Source organism: Hakea prostrata, chromosome 6, assembly GCF_041222555.1.
Source record: "Hakea prostrata isolate BN-2017 chromosome 6, UWA_Hpros_2, whole genome shotgun sequence".
Lineage (NCBI taxonomy): Eukaryota > Viridiplantae > Streptophyta > Magnoliopsida > Proteales > Proteaceae > Hakea > Hakea prostrata.
The window spans coordinates 30,363,711-30,387,674 of NC_142605.1; the positions used below are offsets into that span (position 1 = coordinate 30,363,711).

The 23,964-nt window shown below is 38.2% G+C and overlaps 1 protein-coding gene across 2 annotated transcripts; it reads right to left on the reverse strand.

Annotated features, from left to right (window-relative positions):
- Positions 1-431: 431 nt before the first annotated feature.
- Positions 432-22,466, reverse strand: LOC149013284 (AP-2 complex subunit mu-like). Of its 2 annotated transcripts, XM_089157859.1 has the most exons (13): positions 22,118-22,466; positions 21,148-21,325; positions 17,552-17,642; positions 12,773-12,867; positions 12,135-12,224; positions 12,000-12,048; positions 11,748-11,886; positions 3,468-3,584; positions 2,962-3,052; positions 2,727-2,869; positions 1,861-1,975; positions 1,262-1,306; positions 436-1,175 (listed from the first exon to the last, which is right to left on the reverse strand). In XM_089157859.1, the coding sequence occupies exons 1-13, from the start codon at positions 22,198-22,200 to the stop codon at positions 1,095-1,097; spliced, it is 1,317 nt and encodes a 438-aa protein (XP_089013985.1). In that variant the 5' UTR covers positions 22,201-22,466; the 3' UTR covers positions 436-1,094. The 2 variants fall into 2 exon arrangements, with proteins under 2 accessions (XP_089013986.1, XP_089013985.1); XM_089157860.1 differs by lacking the exon at positions 3,468-3,584 and having other exon boundaries at positions 432-1,175.
- Positions 22,467-23,964: the final 1,498 nt, after the last annotated feature.

Consider the following 23,964-nt stretch of genomic DNA (forward strand, 5'->3'; position numbering starts at 1 on the left):
ATTTAACCCCCGATGATAGTGGAGCCCTTAATCCAAAATATTCAATGGATAACTTTGTGCACCGTATGCTTCCCTATATCTCTAAGCATTCTAATGTAATTACAAATCTCTTAGCCACAAAAGCCCTTTCAGTTTCGGGTCCGAAAGAATGACCGATTTCTACTAAGTGGTTGGTGGAGCTATGTTCCCGCCCGCTTTGAATAAGATTGTTGTTTACCCCCAAAAAGAAAAGAGAGAGAAACTTAACACAGTTAGGACTCTTATGGAGCAATAGAACTTCAAAATAGAATAGAACATTATGGGCGAACAGATTTTATAAATTTATGTAAAAATACCAATTGAACCAATCAATGGTACTAATTTCACGTATCACCAATATGTTAATGAACAAACTGATCGAACAGTATTAAAAAGAATTTAGATCATCCAGTGATCAGTTCAGTCCCACCAGAAACAAATTCATCAGTCCTAATTGCCCAATTTGAAGTCGGTTTTGTTCTGCTAATCCTATCCTTACCAAGATCTAAACTTAACCATTACCACTGTTAAGTCAATCCTTCAATGTTGGTTAACGCATTAGACTCTGACGAGATGCCATTATGGATAGAGCTTTGACAAAACAAAAGAGTGATATGAGTTACCTAGGCGTGTGGAATGCTTTAGAATGAAAACCCATAATTACATATAATTCCCATGAATACAGGATCTCCCTATTCAAATCAATTTGATTTATCAAGCAGGAAATGCATGAGTTTTAACAAGCAGAGAAGAGCACAGAAAGATTGAAGAATTAGGAAATTGCATAATCAAATCAAGGTATTTATATAACAGCAAAAAAATGCCACACAAATAATGATGAGCATTCGCCTTTACAAAACCAGGAACGGACCAAACTTCCACTCCAATAAATATATGAACATACATTATATTGCAGGGACATAAGACAAACTCTCGCAATACAAGAAAACAGAGGAGTGGACTCCATTTTATGCAGAAAACAGCATAACTTTGAACCTGGTGAGCTTGGCAGTCACAGGTTCACTAATGCTTACCCCAACAACTCTTCAAAAGAAGCATTTGGAGTCAACACATCTCTAACATCTAACTTCATAAGACCCAGCTTTGGTAATATATCGAACCCATTCAACAGTATTATATCCACTCTTCTCCCACACCTGCAGAATGTCCATTATATAGATCTTTATACAATCGGAAACATACTCAATAGAAAAGCAAGAAAGTAACAGTAGCATATACATACCTTGAGAAACCGGACTCGTAAACCTGAGGCTGTAAACATCGGAACCTGCATGCACAAAGATTCACTACAGTGGTGAGGGTTCTGAGCCATCCAGGTATCCCTAAAAGACATGACTGAAGAAAAAACACAAAAACATGGAACGGACTTTTCAGTCCCAATATATTTATACATCTTCAACATAAAGTCCATCTTTCCCAGTAAAGGAAAATCAAAATATCTTCAGCCACGTTGGCTTCCTAAGACATTTTGCCACAAGGACTGTAGGTATAGGCCAGTCATTCTGCTCCAATTGTTGGCAGACTTCTAGTTATTGATCATCTCCATTTCCATTATGTTGCCCTCCAAATCTGGTTAACTGCAATTCTGTTGGGTGGGGTAGTTTATTATATTCTAGCATATTAGTGGAATGCTTCATCTAGTCAGAATTTTCATGAATAAAACCTATAACTGCTACCACGTGCATGCTTTTACTACACTGGCTATTGGGTTTTGACACTAAAGCTCAATTGCAATAGTCAATCCTATAAAGTATTAAACGAATTAAAATTTAGCACTTTATAAAAGATTTAAAACATGCCAATAGATAATTTTCATGACACCTGGAATTCCATTTGGATAGGTGGCCTAGTCCAAGACTTCTTTTCTGTAATTGTAGATATCAACTCAACTTCAGCACTCATATTTGGTTCTGTTTGTCCAGGGAATTTCCTTATCCTGCAGGGTTTTAAAAGATTTCCACAAAACATGGTACAGTTCAATAAAAAACATTAAATAATAAATATAACTCCCATCCCCAACCTAAAAAGAGAGAAAATGAAGACAGATAAAGAATATTGATACATTACTAACAGCACGAATATATATAAAAGTTACAAATGAATGAAATGCCAACCGGTGCTCATCAAAGATACCACACCCATTAGAATTTGCAATATGATAGGTAAACACTGCAAATTATTTACATTATTTTATTAGGAAAATGACATAGAAACCTTTTGTCACTAAACTATTCAAATTATTTAGGGGAACCTGGGAAAATATCTTTCTGCTAACATCAAACAGGTTAAACTTCATTGAAAATAGAATCCCAGCGCCCCCCCCCCCCCCCCCCAAAAGGATATATAACTTTCATATATATAAAGGATACAAAGATCCAGATCTTTTTTTTCTTCTTTTGGGATGAATGAGATCCATCTTACCCTAAATCAGTACCCAAAAATGCCGATCAGCCCTGGCATCAATTTACGCATCCAAAGACATAAAACAATTATAACAAAATAAAATAACCAGTGGATTGGCTAATTGACTGCATATCCCGATTGGGCAATGTGGATTGATATAGTCGTTAAGCCATGTTGGGTAATGATACAAGGCAATGCTCTGTCGATAACTAATAGCCAGTCCAAATATAAGCCTAACCTCTACTGCATATTCCAATATTTCCAAGAGTATATATCTCACTCACTTCCAAACCAAGCAGCCAATAGCAGCATTGTACTTGGCGCGACCAACTGTAACTTGGAAACTCGCCTTTGCTGTTTGCTTTGGCACTGGAACCTTAATAACAACTCCAAGGGCAAACATTTTTGCACCAAAAACACTCTTAACCTGAAGGTTAATAGCGCACTATAGCAGTGAGATAACTCCAAAGCCAATAATCAGACGAAGACTGCCTCCTTTTGAAATGGAGATCTACAAACCTTAACATTCACTTCCACAAGTGTCCTACCCAATTCCTTGATTGTTGGCAGTACTCGAAATGGCAGATTTACACCCTCGGTAATACGGTACCTGCAGATAGCAAAGATTGTGATAACAGTAACATAAATTAAGGGGAAAGAAATCATGGCCAGCCTTTGCCAAGAGATTGCATAAAACTAAAAAATTCTGCTCCAAGACTAAGTAACAAAAGCTTTTTCTTTATCCACCTAGATCAAGACATATTAAGGAACTCTTGAAAATTATCTTAGTACACAGATAAGACACAGAAATAGGGAGATAGAGACTGAGGGAGGAAGGCAGGAGTTAAAGTAACTCGATAATAAATAAGTCCTACAGATATACGTATTGGGTTTCATAACATCAAAGAAATAATGAAAGAAAAACCCTAAGCATGGTTTGACTTTGATATAGCTCATACCAATGCTAAATTGCTAATGAACCAAAGACAAAACAGACATTTACCATCAAGTAGAAGTGTACTTACTTCATCAACTCAAATTCTCCATCAGGCGGCACAAAACTAACGGTCTTTTCAGAGTTGAACCTTGTCAAGTTTACACATTGGTGGAATGTAACATCATCAAGCTCAATCGTCTTACCACTGTAAAAAGCAGCACCTTAAATAAATACCAAGCACCATAAAGAAATATTGAGAAGTCTTGAGACAAGATAAGACAAATTATTAGAAAAATGAAAGAGTGCGCATAATGAGTTTAGTCAAAACCCTTAAGGAACAAAAGGGAAAACTCCTCAAATCAAAACTTTGCAAAATGGAATAGCAAGAAAATCCATTCATCAGCTACAAGGAGAAATAGAGAGGATAGAAGAGATGGAGGAGTGGTCAGCCTTAGAGAAAATCATGAGGTCATCAACAAAGGCGAGAAATCCCAATTCGAATCCCTCTTGGGTATCTCTGATTCTACCAGAGCTTCCCTCCTTTTGCTCTCTGGGTTCAGCCCAGGCTCCTTTCCTGTGACCTATCTTGATCTCTCCCTTATCCCAAGTCGGCTCACTCGCCACCATTGCTCTCCCATGCTTGATCATATTCGAAAAAAGCTTCAACTCTGGAAGAGTAAGCTGCTTTCGTTTGCTGGGAGAATGGTGCTCATCTGTTCTGTCCTCCAATCCTCCTATCTCTACTGGTGTGGTATCTTTACCCTTCCTAAATCTATCATCCACTTCCTGGAATCCATCTTCTGTGTTTACCTTTGGAAAGGCCTTGAGAGTCTCCCCGCTTCCTTCATCCTATTAGTAGGAAGTCCACTTGCCGTCCCAAATCTAAGGGAGGTCTTGGAATTCGTCGTATTCGTGATATGAATATGGCTTGTCTCATGAAGCTCATTTGGAAGATCGCTTCCAAACATGATTCCATTTAGGTTTCCTGGGTCTATTCCTACCTCCTCAAGAATGACTCGATTTGGACTGTCTCGACCCCCTCCAACCCCTCCTGGATATGGAAAAAGCTCCTACTTCTTCGTGGCCGTGCTCTCTCTGCCATTTTTGTCCTAGTCTCCACTTCCTTTTGGCTTGACCCTTGGCATCCGATGGGTATCCTGTACACTCTCCTTGGCCTTCGAACCGTTTATAACACCCGTATCCCAAAATCCACCCCTCCTTCCACTTTCATTTCCTTTGGTTCTTGGTCCCCCTCCCCCCACCCATGTCTCACACAGGTTTGGAGCTCCCTCCCCCCACTCTTCCCCCACACCGATGACCGCATTACTTGGCTACACCCCCACCCTACCTCCTTTTCTACTACCTTGGCTTGGAACCTCCTGAGAACTCCATCCCCCCCATACCTTGGTCCCCCCTTGTTTGGTTTAAAGGCCATATCCCTCACCATGCCCTTACTCGTTGGAGAGCCCTTAACCTTGCCTTCCCTGCCCAAGCTTTTCTTATTAGCCGCCACATCCCCACCAACCCAAACTGTACCAACTGTTGGAATAGTTCAGAGGACATTGACCATCTCTTTTTCTGTTGCCCTATTTCCCACTCTGTTGGTCCCTAGCCCTTGCATCCATTTGGCCCAGATCGTGTGGTTCTTTGGGCTTTGCTCGAGATTGGAACTGGATTCTGAGAATTTTTGCCAGTACCTCTATCTGTGACCTTGTGGGTAAGCTTGTCTTTGCCGCCACTATTCACCATCTTTGGTGGGAGCGTAACATGCGAAGATGGACTTCCAAATCCCGATCTAGAGAAATGATTTGGAACGCCATCTACTTTGATGTTTCTTCGAGACTTCGATCTCTCCCCCACCCCCTATTGTAGACTCTCCAAGAAGTAGGTTGATTGTTAGTTCTTGGAGTCTCTCAGCTTCTTTCCTGTCCCCCTTCTTGAGTGGGACTCTCCCCTCCGTGATCCCTTTTGTATGTGCTCCTTTTGGCTCTTAGTAATTTAATTATTTATTCATCCAAAAAAAAAAAGGTCCATGATGCCTACAAATAAAACTCCAATTTCTATCCTTAAATTCCAGCAAAATTATCACAAATGAAAGGCAAACAATTTAACAAGAACACAACATTTTACCTAAATGATACAAACCTCATACTAGTTTTTGAGTCTATTGTCCACGAGACTCAGGAACCCCAATTTTGTCTAGATCTTTGGTGCAGTTGATGGATCAAAGCAAGGTGGTTGACTTTACAGCATTCACTTCAAGAGCTGGGTGCGCTTGAGGACCATGTCCAAGGTCTCACCAACATTTCACAAAATAATTTGCTATTACAACACGTTGAAAGCAAAACTTCATGTGGCATGTAATAAGTGAAAGGTTTTGGTTGAAATTTCAGTGTTTCGGGAAATTTTAAACAATAATTGTGATTTGGTATGTTTTGACAACATTTAGCATATAAAAAAATGTATAGTTTTGACTTTTGACCCATTGTGTTTGTTTCAAATCTAAAGCTTGTGGAAACTTGGTTTTTAGTCACTTTTTCCAACTAAATCACTTTGCAACAGGTATAGAACAAGCTCTAAGGCAGCAATGGAATGTTTCAAGAGTGACAATCCATTATATTCTTCACTCACATATATTTAAATATTTGTAATAAACCATATGTACTTATGTAGTATTTCATGATTGTTAAATGATTTTGACATTTTATATCTATTCGTTCCTAATGCATATTTTAGTTGTTCAAGTGAATTATGTGTATTCTAGTATTAAACTTTGAGTGGGTCTGTTAAGACATCAATAGTAGGTTCTGGAACAGAGGTAGTTTTGGGTATTGTAATAATCCATGTGGAAGGGTCACATGGGAAGAGTGTTCGTAGAGATCCTTGAGGGGGTTTTATAGTGTGAAACTGTAATTAGAGAGGGGGAGGAGAAATGAGTTAGGTGTTTAGGGCAAGCTTGCTTGCGGTTATGAACTGGGGTGAGTTCACTCCTTAGGCAGCAGTAGGCCTGTTGTGGTGTTTGTAAGGGAGTTCTCAGTTGGTAATGAATTCAATTGCATGTGTTTGCTAATTAATTGTCATTCCATGCATGTTTCACCACTTCTGTGAATAAGTGTGTGAGGTTGCAGCAGTGAGAGGTGAGCTTGTTGCCGAAATCTTTACGGAAATTTCCAGAGCTGCCGAAGGTTTCAGAGGCGATAATCAAGGTCGTATCAACGTGGTATCAGAGCGATTCAGATCCCCAGACATGGTTAGAGGGAGGATGGGAGCACGAGTGGAAGAATTGGAGAAGACAGTGAAAGAGATCCAAATCCAGTTTGCTGCGATGGATTCCAGGTTCGAGCTCCTAAGTCAACAGTTAGAGAAGGAGCAGCAGAGTAACAATGAATTCAGATCTGAACTGAGGACGTACCTAATGCGTGGGAAGACTTTGGAGATTTGACTCACTAACACCGGAAGTGATGCTGGAAAGAGCGCCAAAATCACCACCAATGGCAACTAGTGCAAATGCAAAAGAGGGGGTTGTGAAGATCCAATTAGTGTAGAAGGGAGTGACAATTGCAGAGATTTTACTTCCACGGCAATTGGGAATGCCAAATTTTGCCAGTGAGGACCCTTCAGACTGGATTGCTAAGCTGAGAGGTACTTTCACCTCTACGGGCTGGAAGGCGAAGAGATCCTTAGGGTGGAATGCTGTGTCTTGATGACCCTTCTCTCGGCTGGTTGCGATTCCAGGAACTGCAAGCACCGGTCCTCTTGGTAAGAATTGAAAGAAGCCCTAGTGCGTCGTTTTGGCTGGCCTCAATCGAAGACCCCCCAAAAGCCCTGATCAATCTCAAACAATGCAGCACTGTCGGTGATTTCAGGGAGCAATTCAAAACCTTTGCTGTAGCGGCAGGGAGTCAAAACGAAGAATGGCTCCACGAGGCTTTTCTTTCGGGTCTAGTGGATGAGGTACAAGCCGAGGTCTGACTTTTCAAACCCGGCGGGTTGATCCAAACTATGGAGTTAGCCCAGGCTGTGGACGCAAGAAATTGGGCCCTTAATGGTTTTCATTGGCTCAATCTAGCACAGCGCATTCCTTCGGCCCAAGCACTGAGCCAACAGATTTTGAATATTAATTCCATAAAACGTATGGGCTTAAGCCCAGCCCAGCAGCTAAGAACCCAAATACGTTTGGATTTAATGCGGCTGGGTCAACCGGAGTGGTCCAACCACAACCTACTCCTTCACCAAGAAGTCCCAGTTCATCATCTTCCCCAATGTCTCCTCAGGCAGCAGCAACCCCCACAGCAACTAGCCAGCATTCTCATTGATTGACACAAGACACAATCAAATCGAAGATGGACAAAGGTTTGTGTTTCTGCTGCGGCACGCCCTATTTGAAGCCTATCAATGTCCCTACAAGCAGCTTAAGGTACTCATGCTCCATGATGAGGACGATGAACCGGCAGCAGTTACAGAGGACATCAGCAGTGGAGAACCAAGAGTTGCAGGGGGTGGATTGAATTCACCTTGAGGGCAAGGTGAGACTTTAGGGGGGGAGTATTGTTAAGACATCAATAGTAGGTTCTGAAACAAGGTAGTTTTGGGTATTGTGATAATCAATGTGGGGGGGGGTCACATGGGAAGAGTGTTCGTAGGGGTCCTTGAGGGGGTTATATAGTGTGAAACTGTAATTAGAGAGGGGGAGGAGAAATGAGTTAGGTGTTTAGGGCAAGCTTTCTTGCAGTAGTGAACTGGGTGAGTTCACTGCTTAGGTAGCAGTAGGCATCGTTGTGGTGTTTGTAAGGGAGTTCTCAGTTGGTTAATGAATTCAATGGCACATGTTTGTTAATTAATTGCCATTTCATTCATGTTTCACCAATTCTGTGAGTGAGTGTGTGAGGTTGCAGCGGTGAGAGGTGAGCCTATTGCTGGAATCTTTAGGGAAATTACTAGAGCTGCTGCAGGTTTCAGAGGTGAAAATCAGGGTGGTATCAGGGTCATATTAGATGATGTATACAGCAGCTTATAATGTATGTGATGCAGTTCAAGTGCATAGAAACAGCCTCAGGTGTAGGGATTCCTCTACATCAGCATGATTAGGTGTAGAGAAGAGGACTTCCCCGCACGAGATGATGTGAACAGGGTTGACCCCCCTGGCTGAAACCCTAAAGTGGGCACATCTAGGGCCGGCTGAACCCAAAAGAGGGTATTTTGGTCATAACCAGCCCTAAATAATTGCTGGTTTTTATTTTCAAAATTTTATCTTCTTTTATTTTCTGAAGAGTTTCAGTCGGTTAAGAAGTCCAGTTTGAGTTAAATAAGAGGTCTTGAGTCTTTAGTTCCTTTTAATTCCAGCACATGTCAATTAGAGTTTTTAATTAAATAGAAAGTAGCATGTGTCAACTAGAATTTTAGTTAATTAGGATTTTATTTCAGCATGTGTCAATTAGAGTCCATTAGATCTTTTTTTTTTTTTTTTTTTTTTTGGTAAACCAACATTCATTTCAAAGAACAGGGAAATGACAAGGTGTCAAAATTACAAAGATCCAACAACCAAGTAGTGGAATTTGGCCAGTTAGTCCTCCCTGTTAAGGTAACTGCCTTCCCAGCTAGAGAATGAGCAACAGTGTTGCATCCCCTAGGAACAAAGTGAAAACTACAATCCATAAAATAAGAAGAAAGGTGGATGATATCCTCTACAATATTCAAAATAGTCCATTAGATCTTTTATTGTTTGGTTAGTTGAGATTAATGTGGTGACATCCTAATCTATAAAGGAATCCAACTTAGAGTCAGGTCCTTTAAGTAGGCTATAAATAGCATATTCTTTTCTTTGTATTCCTCAAGTCTAGTTCTTTGAATAAAGATATTGAGTTTGAGAACTGTGGTTCCTGTTGGAGGAGGCTGCGGCGGATTTTAATTAAGTTCTTCAAAGATCAGCACTATTCTTCAAGTCTAGCATTCATCTTCCAATATCCAGCATCTACAAGCATTCAAGCATTCTTCTTCAAGAACTACAGCAACTACAAGTAAATACAGCAGACCCCCACCCCCCGTCTTTCCCCTCTTACACCCATCGCCCCTCTTTCTAGCCCCTCCTTTCCCTTCCCCTGCCATTCTGAATCCCCTTCCCCACCTTCCCCTATTTGTGCAAGATACCCAGCCCCTCTCTATTGCGGCCGTAACCTGGCAGCAACAATCCCCAGCCCCCACGACACCCTAGCCCTTCCCCCTAACCCCTGTGATCACGCCTAACCCCACCCAACCCCTCGGATACCCCAAGAAACCCCCCTAGCCCCTCTATACCTCTTGGCCCTCTCTCTCTGTCTCTCCGTCTTTGTGGCAGAACCAGAAAACAGAGGAAAAGAAAAAACAGAAAAAGAAAGAAGGAAGGAAAAAAACACAAGAAAAGACAGAAGAGGAAAGAACAAGGAGATAGAAAGATTCTTTTCCCTTTCAAGATCCAACCCCTCTCTAGATCTTAATCTCTGTTAACAATGTTATCCATCGCCCATTATTTTGAACATCCCACCTTTCTTCCCTATTATCCCAACCCATCTAGATTTTGTTAAACCCTAACAACACTTAGGATCCCAAATTTATCTCCTTGTCTTTCCTAGAATTCCTCCACATGTCTTATCCGAATATTTTTTTTTAATTTATTCGTTGGAAGATTCTAGGCAAACCCTTAATTTTAGGGCATCTTTCTAGAAAACCTAACTCTAATATTGGGTTCATTTCACCCAGTGATGGGAATAGTTTAGTATTTATTTGAACTTTTTAGAGTCTATTAGTGATTTTTTTATTTAGTCCTCATATTTAATTGTAATAGGGACACCTAAAGTTACTGCAAAGTAATTCCAGTCCTAGTCTCAGTTTGAAAGGAATGTCAGCCATAATGACTCTGAAAATAGATATAGCTACTCAATTTAGCCCATGATTTTATAGATAAGGTTTAAAGTTTTGAGTGCTGCCTAGCCTTTTGAGAGCAATTCAGCTTCTTCATCCCCACCATCAAATTCTTCAATCAATCCTAAGACCCCACCTTGTCTCCATTGATACCCTAAATACCATGAACTCAGCCTCTAGCAAAAACCCTAATTTTCTTCCCAGCCCTAATCAGCCATCCAGATACTCGCAAATTTCGATCAACTACAACCCATAGGCACCTCAAGTCCCTAAAACTAGTTTCATCTAAAGATTTCTTTTTCAAAACTCCAAACCATAACCTTTATTTACTGAAAACTTAACATTCAGCATGCAAACACTTCCACAAAACCTTAAATTTTCATCGATAGCTTCCACATCATCCACTTGACTAAACTTAACCACCAAACTCTAAAAATAACCTAACCCTATACCTTTAGTGGAACCCCCACTTTGTTTTACCTACTCAAACTTGGCTGGTTCGTAGTAAACCATGGATGTTGGCCCCAGTCGGTCTCTACTCATCTAAGACTGCACAAGTATAAACCTAGGATCTGAGGTCAACTTCCATTTTGGATGTATTTTTAACAATCTAAGGGTCCACCATGTTTAGTAGGCCTAAGATACAGTTTCCTTGAAGTTCTAGGACCTAACTGTCCATTAGGGCCTTGAAACCATCCATTGACACTGAAAGCTTCCAGGTTTCAAGTTTCAACTGAAATTTTGAGGAAACCTTGTTCGAGTATCGATCTTGTAGTGGCTTTCATCCTCCCTGGAACTCAATGCAGTACTGTGATAGGCCTAGGGTCGTAACATGCAATTGAATGAAACACATTGTCATACTTAAATAGAAAATAATCATCTAAAGTTAGAAGCACTTAGTAAACTCCGAACACCCCACCCCTCAAAACCAAAACCAATACCAAAACCAAAACCAAAAAAAAAAAAAGAAGGATCACAAGGCTACCATATATAAACACAGTTGAAAAGTTTCCAATTGGAATGAATGAATAACAGGAAAAAAGAAGCATAGTGAAGTTTTAGTAATGACAAGTTTAGGTCACTATTTAAATAGACCAAGAAAGACTAATGGCAGCAAGTTCTAGAAGATGGTGGGGTGAAAAGAAGTTCTACTCCAGGATATCTGCACTCAGGACTTGGAAGGAAGGTCAGCTATCTTCCTTCCCAGGACCCGTAGGATTGGCGGTGGACTATTGTCAAGGTCTTTTAAGGATGAATCTCTTAGATTATATGCTTTTAACCTTATATATCTATCTTGCTTCTAGAACCTCAAGCCAAGAAACAGAATACACTAAGAGACTCAACTAGCAAAAACTCTAAACCAAATGAAAAATAAATAAATACATTATGGAAAAGAAACATCTGAAGGAAAATAAATATATAAGCACATATAATCCACACTGGATAAGGTAAAGTTATCCCCAGAAGTTACCTTTTAGCAGGACGGGATTTATTTTGTGATTCCTTTTCAAGTCCAATTTTGTCATTTAATCCCAACTTCAAATCAGGCATCCCCGACAAGAAGCACTTCATGAGGATCTTCCCAGTCACATCACAACGCAGAACGCTACCTGCAATCACCATGAGTTATTAACAAGCAAAACAAACATAGTGTCTACCAAAAAAGAGAAGTATATTGTGCTTGTGCAAGGAATAAATAACCATCTTGGATCTCCATTACAACCTTTTGAAGACATAAGAAGATTGACACTTTCCACAATGTCCAGAAATACCTGTAACACACAAGTGTTGATATCCAGCACATTCACCTTCCCATCATAGAGTCTTATCAAGGAAAAGGAAAGGAATATAAAAAAACCTCATTCTTCTTGTAAACAAGCCCTTCCCTTCGCCAGCCTACAGCACCCGTAACTTGTAGAGTAGCATTAGGAACTGGTTTATCTACAGGCTGTTAATTTTTTCACATGACAAAAGTAACTAACTGATTAGGAAACCCTTCAAAAAACATGCAAATGAATTAAGGCATGCATACAATTCTACCAACATAAATGTATGTATGACACACAAGAATGCTATAACAGACAGATACCAGTGATATGAATGTATTAAATGCTCGAATTCCAGAGAATGACAGATCATGCATCATTGTAGAAATTAACTAAATACTGCGAAGATCTTAAGCCTAGGAGCCACCCTACAGATTTTTTTCACATGGCAAAAGTAACTGATTAGGAAACCCTTCAAAAGCATACAAATGAACTAAGGCATGCATTAAATTCTACAATATAAATGCATGTATGACACACAAGAATGCTAAAACAGACAGATACCAGTGATATGAATGTATTAAATGCTCGAATTCCAGAGAATGACAGATCATTCATTATTGTAGAAATTAACTAAATACTGCGAAGATCTTAAGCCTAGGAGCCATCCTACAGAGTATGAATGAATCTGGGAGATTAAAATTTTTAAGTACAGATCTCCCTAACTAACCTTGGATGAGAACGGTGACCGCACTCCTTCCTGTGTAATGTAAAGCTTCAAAATTTCCGGAGAAAGATTTTGAGGATAACCAAAGTCCATTATTTCTGCATACATTGGAAAAAGAGTTACTACTATGTTTACATGATCTTGTTCTGACCAATTAAAAAAAAGGAGTAAAAGGATTGCAGGCCTTTCATTTCAAGCATAATGATTTGGAAAGCGCAAAAGCTACATGATAATTAGCCGCAAAGGGAAACAAGGCAACTCAGGAGCACAGGAGAATAGGAGTAGACATTTAAAGGTTCCAGAAAGAGATAGGGCTAACTAGCCATGAAAAAATAAATGAAAACAATACATAAAGTAAAACATTATATGCTTGGACAGTGAATAAAGCAATAAATGCATCCTCTGGGCATAGAATTACTAGGTTTGATATACTAATGCTTTACTCTATTGTGACGATAACCGAAGAATAGTATTATAACAATACAAGATACATTCAAACAATTCTAGTATCAGTGAATAAATCATGCAAGGAGCCAAGACAAAGGAAATTAACTGAAAGAGAGAAGTTATGAATGACTGCAACAGTTGCTAACAACAAATAACAATTTACAATGTGAAGGTCCAACAAAATCATAAACCCTTCCAGGGGTTTGGAACAAGATTATCTACCTCCCCTGGGTCTTCTGGACAATGGATTACATTCCCACTCGATCGGTTAAAACATTAGTGTAAATTAATAATAAATAGGGGGGAGCAAGCGAGAGAGAGAGAGAGAGAGAGAGAGAGAGAGAGAGAGAGACAGAGGGCAGTGGAAAAATGCATGTCAGAGCTCTTACGTTGAGACTCCCACTTCATTGAGTTCATTCAATATGTAACAAGAATAACCCAGGTCATGGTCAAAGATCTCGCTTGACATCTCGTTTTTCCAGGCTGGTGAGACAAGATGTAGGTCGAGCCTAGGGTTCTGCCCCAACTTAAGCGAGATATTAGTCGAGTTGGGATCTTAGTTCAACCCAAGATCTCGGTCCAACCCATTAGCTGTTTAACCTATTTCGCTCGAGTTGAGGTAAAATACAATCTCGTCTCAACTCTCTCTCACTCCTCTGGCATCCTATCTTGACAATTGGCTCGAACCTTCATTTTGGCCAAAATTTTCATCTGATTCTCGTCCAATCTTCACCTACAACACTCCTATGCAAGGTTTGGCACATCTACATCAAGAAAACAAGATCAATCAAGACCATTTGAAGGAGTTCTCAAGGCAAGGTAAAATTTCTCCCCAAATTTTTATTTTTTTCCAAATACTATGTCCTAGAGTAGGTCTTTGAGTGTGGATTAAACATATGTTTAACATCTTTGTTTGATCTACACTTTTATGGGAAAAAATTAATTTTTTGTTATAAATTAATTTTGGATTTAAAAAATACATTTTCTAATAAATTAAATTAAAAAATATTCAAAAATCCTTAAGTTATGAAAGTAATTATAATATGTGTCAAACTCCATTGGAAGGCCAAACCTTTATGTTCTAGAGTAGGTTCTATATTTCATGTTTTATAACCTTGCATGTTCATTCCTGCAACATTTTAGTTTCAAACTTAGTGTCGAGTTAGAACTCATACATAGGGATGTCTACTCACAAGTCTAAGGCCACGAGTGTGTTTAAAAGACCTAAAATAGGTTGAATGCCAACTTTGAGCCCAACTTGACCTTATTAGTTTTTGTCAAGGTCAAGATTGCTCTCAAGAGTGATATCTTGAACCTTGACCTTGGTTAAGGGCATAAAGGACCATAAACAAATAATAAAAATAATGTTCACAAGTTAGGGTTCACATGAACGGTACCCATGAATACTGTGGATGGCATCAATCCTATTGTGAATTGCTTGATTAATAAGTTTAACACTCACTCTTAAGCTGAAGCATGCATATCAATCATACACAACTTGTTACAAACATAATCAATTCTATCATTCACAAGCAAGTTGATAAAAACATCTGTTGTTCCTCTATGTGAACATGAATAACTCCTTGTAGCTTTTCCCCAAAAAAAGGCAATAAACCTAAATATATTTTGTTCACAGCTGAGAGATGGATTTATGCAGTATGACTAGCAGCCTATTTATCATGACACATAATGTAGAAGAGGTTCAACTAAGAGCTATTCAACAGTAGAATTTGATGCAACATAACTAGTAGCCTGCTTAAAGATGCTTAGGTAGAGTCTCTGACAAGTTTTAGACTAAATTTTGGGATGTTTGACCAAAACGCTGAAATGAAAGCAAGGGAAAAAATTTGAGTGAAATTCAAGTTTTGACCAGATGAAAATGGGAAACTTAGATGGAAACCTGAGAAATTTCATGGAAACTTAGGACTTTTTCCTACAAGTTTTGAAGTCAAGTTTCGACAGGTTTTAGAGGGTATTTTGACGTGGGACTCTGCATCTAAGCTAATTAGAGTTTAAATAACATATCGGCATACTCATTTTGCTAAAAACGTCAATGTAGATATGTCAATCAAAGTATATAACATCAAAATAGAGTTTTCTAACAAATATATTGTAACTAAACTACTTAAGTACATAACATTCAATATAAAACTTCTAAGTTCCAAACATCAAATACAAAGTAACTGACAATAAAAGGGAAGTACAACTCAATGCCAAGAGGAGCGCCTCGGTGGATCCATCCCATCATCCGATTAGTACTGTGCCTATAACATCCTCTCCTCCGACCAATGAACATAGACATCCCATGACATGTTATGCCTATGGTTGTCGAAATAATCGACAATTGCAGCTCTATAAGTCTAGCAACATGCCTAAGAAAACCAATATGAGGGAATACACAATTTAGATAGGAAAGTTTTGATGGAGGGGTATTGGTTATGGTATTTGGGGAAACATGAAATAAAGAAAAAAAAAAAAAAAATTGGGGAGACCATGAAACTTGTAGGAAAAAGTCACAAGTTTTCACGAAATTTCCCATTTTCACAAGGTCAAAACTTGAGTTTCCCTCAAATTCTTTCTAATGAACCAGGTTTCAACCCAGTTGGGGGAAATTTTCCAGTTTCGTATGGTTTCATCGAAATTTCCCGAGTTTCAATCGAAACTTGGGAATTTTTTTGTTCCCTCAGGGTTTCGTTTCAAGGTCCTAGAAATGGGAAATTTCAATTATAAATTCGAGGGTTTCGATCGAATTTTGTTCCATAAATGAAAGTATGAAACCACACACCAAAACCCTGCAGGATTTTGGCCAGGTTTTGATTGTGATCCAAATTATTTTGGTTTTGTGCAAGATTGAACCAATTTTGTAAAACCTTGAGAGAGGGTACCTCATAAGGCTTCAATGCTTGCACTTTTTTTAATATGAAGGAATAAGCATTTTGTGGTAGTAATTACTATTTCCAATTAGCGGTAGTGATGGAGGCATGGTACAGGGGTGCAATGGAGCACCTTAATGGAGGGAGAATTAGAGGAATAGGGAGGGGAAGAAGGGAGAAAGAAATTCTCAACAACAAACAAAATCCTAACCCAAGTCTAATTCACTCTTACATAGGAATGACAAAACAAGTAAAAGACCAAATTAAATCTGAAATAGAATATTTAATTATGTCCAACTCTTGTTGGACCAAACTCCATCAGGCCAGTTCTTTATGGGGTTTGATTTGAAGCTATTGAACCAGTCTGATACATAGTGTGCCCCTTCTCCTGCTCTCTTTGGGAGAAACCCCTTGCCCCTATTTGGCCCCGTTCAAGGCGCTTCTTTGGTTTTGCTCAAGATTGATCTTGGATTTTAAGAAACTTTGTAGTCTCCTCCATCCATGGCAAGCTTGTCTTCAGAGCCACTATCCACCATCTGTGGTGACAGTGCAACCTTAGGAGAGGGACCTCCAAATCTTGATCTCTGGACTTGATTTGGAATGCCATCTACTTCGATGCATCTACTAGGCTCCATTCTATCCCCCACCCCATGGTTGATGACACCCCAAAGAACAAACTTATTGTTGTCTCATGGGGTCTTAGCTCCTCACGCCGGCCTACTGGTTGAAGGTTGCCTCTAACCCCTCCCCCCCTTTGGCTCCCCCCTTGTACATTATCTTCTCTTTGCTTGTTCTAATATAGTTATTTATTCATCCAACCAAAAAAAAATCTGATCCATTGCTGCCTAAGCTAGGGATTGATTGGGTTTGATCCTACCCCACATATTGATGCATTATGAATCAATTCCAGAAATCCTTTTCTTACTCAAATTCTTCAATTCTGATTTCAGAACCTAATTTAATCTCAGTTTTGACCCTGCTGGGGTCTCTAGTTAATCTTTATCAGATTATTATTATATTTCTATATTCTGATCTGAAACTCCATATTCTCACAGCTCACCCAACAAATTTTACAGCTTTCCAATTTTCTTACTCCTGATAAGATCACACTTCATATCTCTGAATTAATCAACTAGATATAGATCATCTTCCATAGACCTGTTATACTGATTGAGAAGAGCAATCTCCCAGAAGTTTACACATCAAATTTATTGATCAAGTTACTAAATTCTCTCTCATTCCTATTCTGTGATCCTACCAAAAGCTAATATTCTACCCTTAATCCCCTGGTTTGGGGTTAGCAACACATTACATACTGAGGACGGTATCGGAGGCTTGGAGCATCTGTTCAAGCCAGAATGTCAGTTTATGTATATGAAAAAAAAATACAGAATATAAAAGGCCAATATGAAATTAAAGATGTACACCTTGCGAAGTCAGATATAAGGGTCATAATGCATACCATCCAAAAGCTCATAAATCAGGACAAAGTTATTACGGATAGCGTCTTCATCGAATGCACCACCAAAATAAGATCTAAACAGGTTCACAGCCTGCACAGAAATTATTGAAAGTCAGATATATGTCGAAGAAAAAAAATTCACAGGATCAGGTTATAAAATAAATGGCATGCGCACAAATATTGAAAGACAATGTACGAGCACAGAGAAAATAAATTCACAGAATCAGGTAACAAAAAATTACTTCATGGTTTCAAATAAATTAATAAATGTCCATTTTACTGCTAATGACAAAAGCAGGAATGCATCTTTCCTCCTTCTGAAGCTATTAAATTAAACATGATCTGAGAACAACTTTTATTTCTCAAAAACATCATGATACCTTCTCTTAATTACTTCTATGAACTTCTATAAATATTATTTTCAACAAATACTTGCATGATAATCACTTTATTAGCACACATCACACATACATATTTTTCTTTTATTTTATATTTCATATTTAATGTTTCTAAGGAAAATGTCAAGTCCTCGTAGACTCGGTGTGAAACTAATTAGATGATTCTTATAAAGGCTCTCTCTATGTCAAGACTGTAAAAGAAGAGTGTGATAAAAATTAATGACAGACTCCCAAATCTTTTTGAAGGTTTGATCAATGCATGCATGTGGTCAGGCCTTGCTGCAACATTAAGGCTGTGGCATTATGACCAAGTTGTCACAAGATTGAGTCTAGAAGCAGCCACTTTTTGAAAGCAGGAGTAACGCTATATACATTATGACCGTACGCTGACAACAGCCTCATGCACTGGGTATGATGCAATATCAATAGACTGGTCCAATGGGTTGGTCAAACTCCGAAGAGAACCACCTGTCCAATGGGTTTTGGTTCGACAAGGATTGGACTTAATTAATTGCATTTTATTTTTAGTCTTTTAATTGTTTGGTTTCCCTACATAAGAGTGAGTTAGATTTTGGTTTGGATTTTGTTTTTACTGTTTTTAAACTAATATTTGTGTGTTTTTTCTTTCCTTTTAAATGCATATCTGTAACACCCAGTAGAGATTAGAATGGATTAAGAGATAAGTTGCATATTATTTGAGCACCAGATTGTGAGATTTCTTTCACCTGTCTCTACTTTTCCACTTCTTCCTATTCTTTCAGATCTCCTCCTGTCACAGTCCACCACAGCAGCCCATTCTCAGGCTTGAATCAGGGTATGCCCTTTTTTCATCAATGCACACATGTTGACATTGGTTACCAAAGTAATGGAAGTGATGGATGCAGAAAAAGAGATTATATGGAAATTAATATACTGATTTTATTTATTTGCCTTTTTAGCATGTTATAATTAATTGAATACCCATTCAACAATGTGAGAAGAACCAAGGTTTGAAACACAAAAATAAGAAGGAATGGGTCAGCAAGAACTTTTTAGAAGTCACATAAACACAAAATTATAAGCCGCCATCACAAATGTCAAGTGCAATAAACCAGTTATCGTAAACATAGTTGTCACTTGTCAAGGCATCACCAAGGCATCCAGGCACTTCGGTCGCCTTGAGTCTAGATCTCCTCCTACACCATGGCAAACTATGATTCTATAACATAACCTATATGCAAAATAAAAAATAAAAACAAAAATGAAAGGCATATTCCTTTAGTACAAAGGGATATCCATTATGTCATAAAAATCATCTTGATCTAATCCAGAGGTTTTAAATAAATTTAATTAGTGGCACTGAATAAATTTTGCTACAGGTGTCGATAGTTTTTCATCATATTTTAGGGGAACATATTGTTCAAAACCATTTCAAATAGGTTTCTTCAGGAAACTCTTTTTCAGAATCGTTATTGTTATCTTTGAGCTGTTACTGGCTGAGGGAAGAAAGATCAGTAATGCCTTTGATAAGATTTTATTTTCAGCTAGGGCAACATGATAAGAACATGGCCTGCAGCAGCACGACTGGAGGTTCTCCTCTCTTATTTTCACAGAGAGAACTTCTTCATCAGCAATGGGGATAAAATGTAAAGGGTGCCAAGTTGTGCAGGTGGAGGCATGAATCTAACAAAGTGAAGAATTGCACATTTTATATATGAACTTTTACCACCTGAAGCACAGTCGTACTTAGAAGGAATTGTGGCAAAATGGTTGAGTTCTTTGACCTAAAAAACTAAGTTGTTTGATGCAAGCCATGTGGAGAATGAGTTAGCTGAATTATACCATTGGATAGATGTAATGGCATTTCAATGGGTCAAATGAATGTGGAATTGGGTGGCATAACATGAGCAGTCAAGAACATGGTATACTATGTATTGAACTTTCTTCCTTGTACTTTGGCTGTAGAATTATGACATTTTAATCATTTTTTGAAGCTTTTCTTTTCCGCATGGTAAAATCCTGTAACCCAAAATTGACTAAAACCATGTGGTTGTTACATGGCAATTTTTAAATGCTTGTCCTGTTACTAAATTTCTATGACATTATTTGTAGATGAATTCACTACACATCACCAAAAAGAAATTACCATAAAAACAGGGTCAACCTAGTGCATGAGGCTCCCACCACTTCATGCTCTGAGGAAGGCCATAACATATGCAGCCATACCCACTTCATAGAGAGGCTGTTTCCAGACTCAAAACCTGCAATACTAGGTCACCATCAAGCAATCTTACCATTACACCAAAGTCTGCCACCTAATTGGCAGAAGATAGTAGATAGCTTTTGACAAACAACTTCAAGACTAGATGGGAATAAGTTTATGAAGCGAATCTAAACAAGCAAATTAATGCATTCCATAAAGAACTTTGTTAGCATAAAAAGTTTAAAAAAGGATCTCTTACTTTAAAAAAAAAACTATCATCATCCTCCTAATGTAGCCACCAAAGGAGACAGCTTTTCCCTATTATTTTGCCATAGAATTACTAGTCATCAAGTGCATCCTTGGTCCCTGACTGTTGTCACAAATTCCTCATGTCGTTTACTTGATGCATGGTAAAATTAATTTTACTTTTCCATTGCCCCTCCTCTCCATAAAGTAATAAAAAAAATAAACAGAAGGATAGGAAAAAAACAAGTTAGACAAGCAACAATTTGCATGCCCATGCCAATCATTGAAACAGAAGTGTGACTGGCCATAAGAATAAGTTTCATCTTTCATCCTCTATTTTGAGGCATGTGACAGTATGATGTGACGATTTTAACTGTTGGAAAATAGGTCAAAGTTTGAAAACAGTCGGTTGCCAAATTTTAGGATAAAATTCAACCAAATACCCTCATTTATGTTCATGCATCCTAGGATTTTATCAGCCACCACATGGACCACAAGGACATGCCACATCAGTTAATTAAGACACACACAACAATCCAAATGAAGCGTATTCTTACCACTAAGTGCTGGAACGAAATCTCCACTGCCGAGATTAACTTAAGTCAGGACAATGTGCGGCCATTATATTTGTGACGTAATGCAAAGCAACCAGAATCTAGATTACCATCTACATGTTTACTGAACTAAACTGTAGTTTGATCTCAAAGTTTTGAAGAAAGAGAAAATCACAACACGAATGACACAGAACAAGAATAAGACATGATTATTACCTCCACAACAAACTTGAATGCGCAAGTAACATTAGCATTGCTTCTGACAACAATCACGACATAGACATTGCTGATTCTCATGTAAATGAAAGAGCAACCTCCAATCTGACGAACTGGACAGGTACCAAGTTCTTTTGTTTGCATAATATGCAATCGAAACGCATCCACCATATTCCCACTAAAATCATTAGAATTGATAAATATATATACGTATCAGTACCCCAGAAGTGAAGCACAAATTGCAAGCAGAATACAAGACTAATGCCAACAAACAAGAGGATACCATTAATCAACCTATAACAAATCCTAACAAGCATAATGCTGTGGTGTCAGTATTCCAGTAGTACTATGGGTGAATTTCTGACTGTTATATTTGTATAAACAAGGGATACAACTCCTTTGGGGGGGAAAAAAAGAGGGAAAATGAACTACCCACTTGGATCCCTAAGAGACTTGAAAAAGTGTACAAGACTCTTGAATATGATATTTCATATTGCAACTGTCGTATAGAAAAATTGTCTCTTTACAATGTAAACCCTTTACAAATTTTCCTAATATGCAGAAAGACATCTAAATTGAGCCTTCACCTCGCCTAGCATTCCGAAAGATGTAAAATCCAGCTTTAAACTACAAATTTACTTCGACTAATCCTATTGGTTGCAATACCCGACTCAGATTTTGGAAAAACATTTCTGCCAGCTTAATTTAACATTAATTCAAAATCAGATTTCTCATCTCAGTTTCGCTGATCTAACGTACCTAATAATAAGTTAACAACACCATCAAAACTCACTATCCACAACCAATCATGCACTCAAAATGGAAATGAACATAAACTACCTCCTTTACAAAAGCCCGTACCAGAACGAAACACTACATCCTACAAACCAAATGAATGGTTGGCAAGGAAGAAAACTTCCAATTATCGGGAAAATGGGGGAGATTTGTTCATGATATTCGTATTACATACCCGACATCGTCCCGATAGAGTCGATTGATGAGAACGTCACCGCGTAGATTCAGAAAATAGACAGCCGAAGCTGCGACCGGCATCTCAGATCCAGGGATCGCGACTGAGGAACCCCACGACTTCAGAGAAACGAATTATCTTCGAAACGACGATAAATTACTTGGGTGGTGGGATTTCGAATCTAGGGCTTTTACATTAGGATCCCCTAACACTCAGAAGCCTCAATTGATCTGGATTCCGACACTCTGGAAACTACAAAGCTGTTACAAGAAGAGTTCGCTTCGTTTAAAGAGCAATGTCTGAAAAAATTCAACTAGATTTCAAAAAGTATCGACGTTAGGTTTCTATATTTTCCCGGGAATGAAAAACAGAAAATAAATAAGAAGGGTTTTTTTCACACATGGGTCCTTTAGTAAATTATAAAATTATATTAAACCTTTACTGTAATAATTTATGTTTCCCAAAGCAACTAACATTATCCTTCATTGTTAAAGTTCTTTTATTAAGTTTCAAACATGTAGGGATCAAAAAACTTTTCATGTTTTATTGTTATCTAATCAAGAGAGGTCGTAGTTTCGTACCACTCTGGCAGCATATATATAAGTAAACATTTAATTTCTTACAGTAAGGATAGTGTTACAAATGCAATGTTGCAGCATTAAAACCCTTGTCCTTAAATCTGTGCGTCAAAAGGCTTTTGCCTAGAGTTGTATGTTATGGTCTCGAAACATTTTATGTCTTGTGCCTCTCAAAATATTTAGAATACTAATAAGCTGAGGAATGTGTTGTGTAAGCCATGGAGTCAAAGTTGGTCGAGGAAGAAGTTGGTCCATATGCATGTCATTGTTCCAAATTGTGTGTATCTTGATCTTCTCCTTAGCCATTTTATTCAATCCATGTACCATTTCTGCTAATGTTGCATTTGTTATGTGATGCCGTCCATGCTTCCCCATAATAGAAATTTGATTGTGCTTTTTCTCATGTAGTCCCCATATCCATTCAATTATTTTTTTTCCTTGTGTTGACTCATTCTTGTACAAAGTAAACTCGAATCATTGTATTGTTGTAGATTAATGAGAGACTTGCAAATACACAAGTTGGAGGAATTATGGATGATTCTTTGATCTTCCTCTCCTACATCAATCGGGTGTATTTGCATATCTGATGACCATTTGTTTATAAACTCAAGAGCTTTAATTGGGTTTGTGTTAGTATTATTAAAAACAACATCATTACAAAATGACCAAATTGTATAACAATTTTTGATGGGATGGTTTCCAACGATAGTTTTGGCAGGGTGAAGGAAGAAGATGAATGAAGCGATTTTTTCTTCATCTTTTTTCTTCACCCACCTATATGATTGATAATAATAAGTATTGGGGCTACTTTAGTCCTATCATATGTATTAAACAACTTGAGGGTATTTTAGTCCCTCTAGGTTTGAAAACTGAAAATAAGTTAATGGTAGGAAACGGTGTTAGTTGCTTTGAGGCCCAGACGTAATTTATTGCACTAAAGGAACCCAACATTAGTTTATGCTTTACTAAAAAGACCAATACGTAAAAAACTCAAATATAAATGAATGTGTGGTTATAAAAGGAAATTTTCAACCCCACCCATTGTGGCATTGTGTTACCCATTAAATTCAATGTTGTCCCCTAAGTTTTCTAACTGTAGACAAAAAATAATCCTGTGGTGTCAGGAAAAAACAAATAAATGTTAATGTAAGTAAGTTAATTTTTCAATTACTAAAAAGAAGTAAGTCAATTTTTTCAAAGACAAGAATATACTTGAATAGAAAACCTTATGCTCAACTTCTACTGTCTGCAACCACTCATTTTCTTCCG

Excerpts from the sequence above, each read along its gene's own strand:
- LOC149013284 (XM_089157859.1), bottom strand. The coding sequence starts at position 22,200 with ATGCCGGTCGCAGCTTCGGCTGTCTATTTTCTGAATCTACGCGGTGAC. Across the intron at positions 17,643-21,147 it reads CATTCAAGTTTGTTGTGGAG|GCTGTGAACCTGTTTAGATC; the intron begins GTAATAATCATG and ends ATTTCTGTGCAG. Across the intron at positions 3,053-3,467 it reads GGAGAATTTGAGTTGATGAA|GTACCGTATTACCGAGGGTG; the intron begins GTAAGTACACTT and ends TGCTATCTGCAG.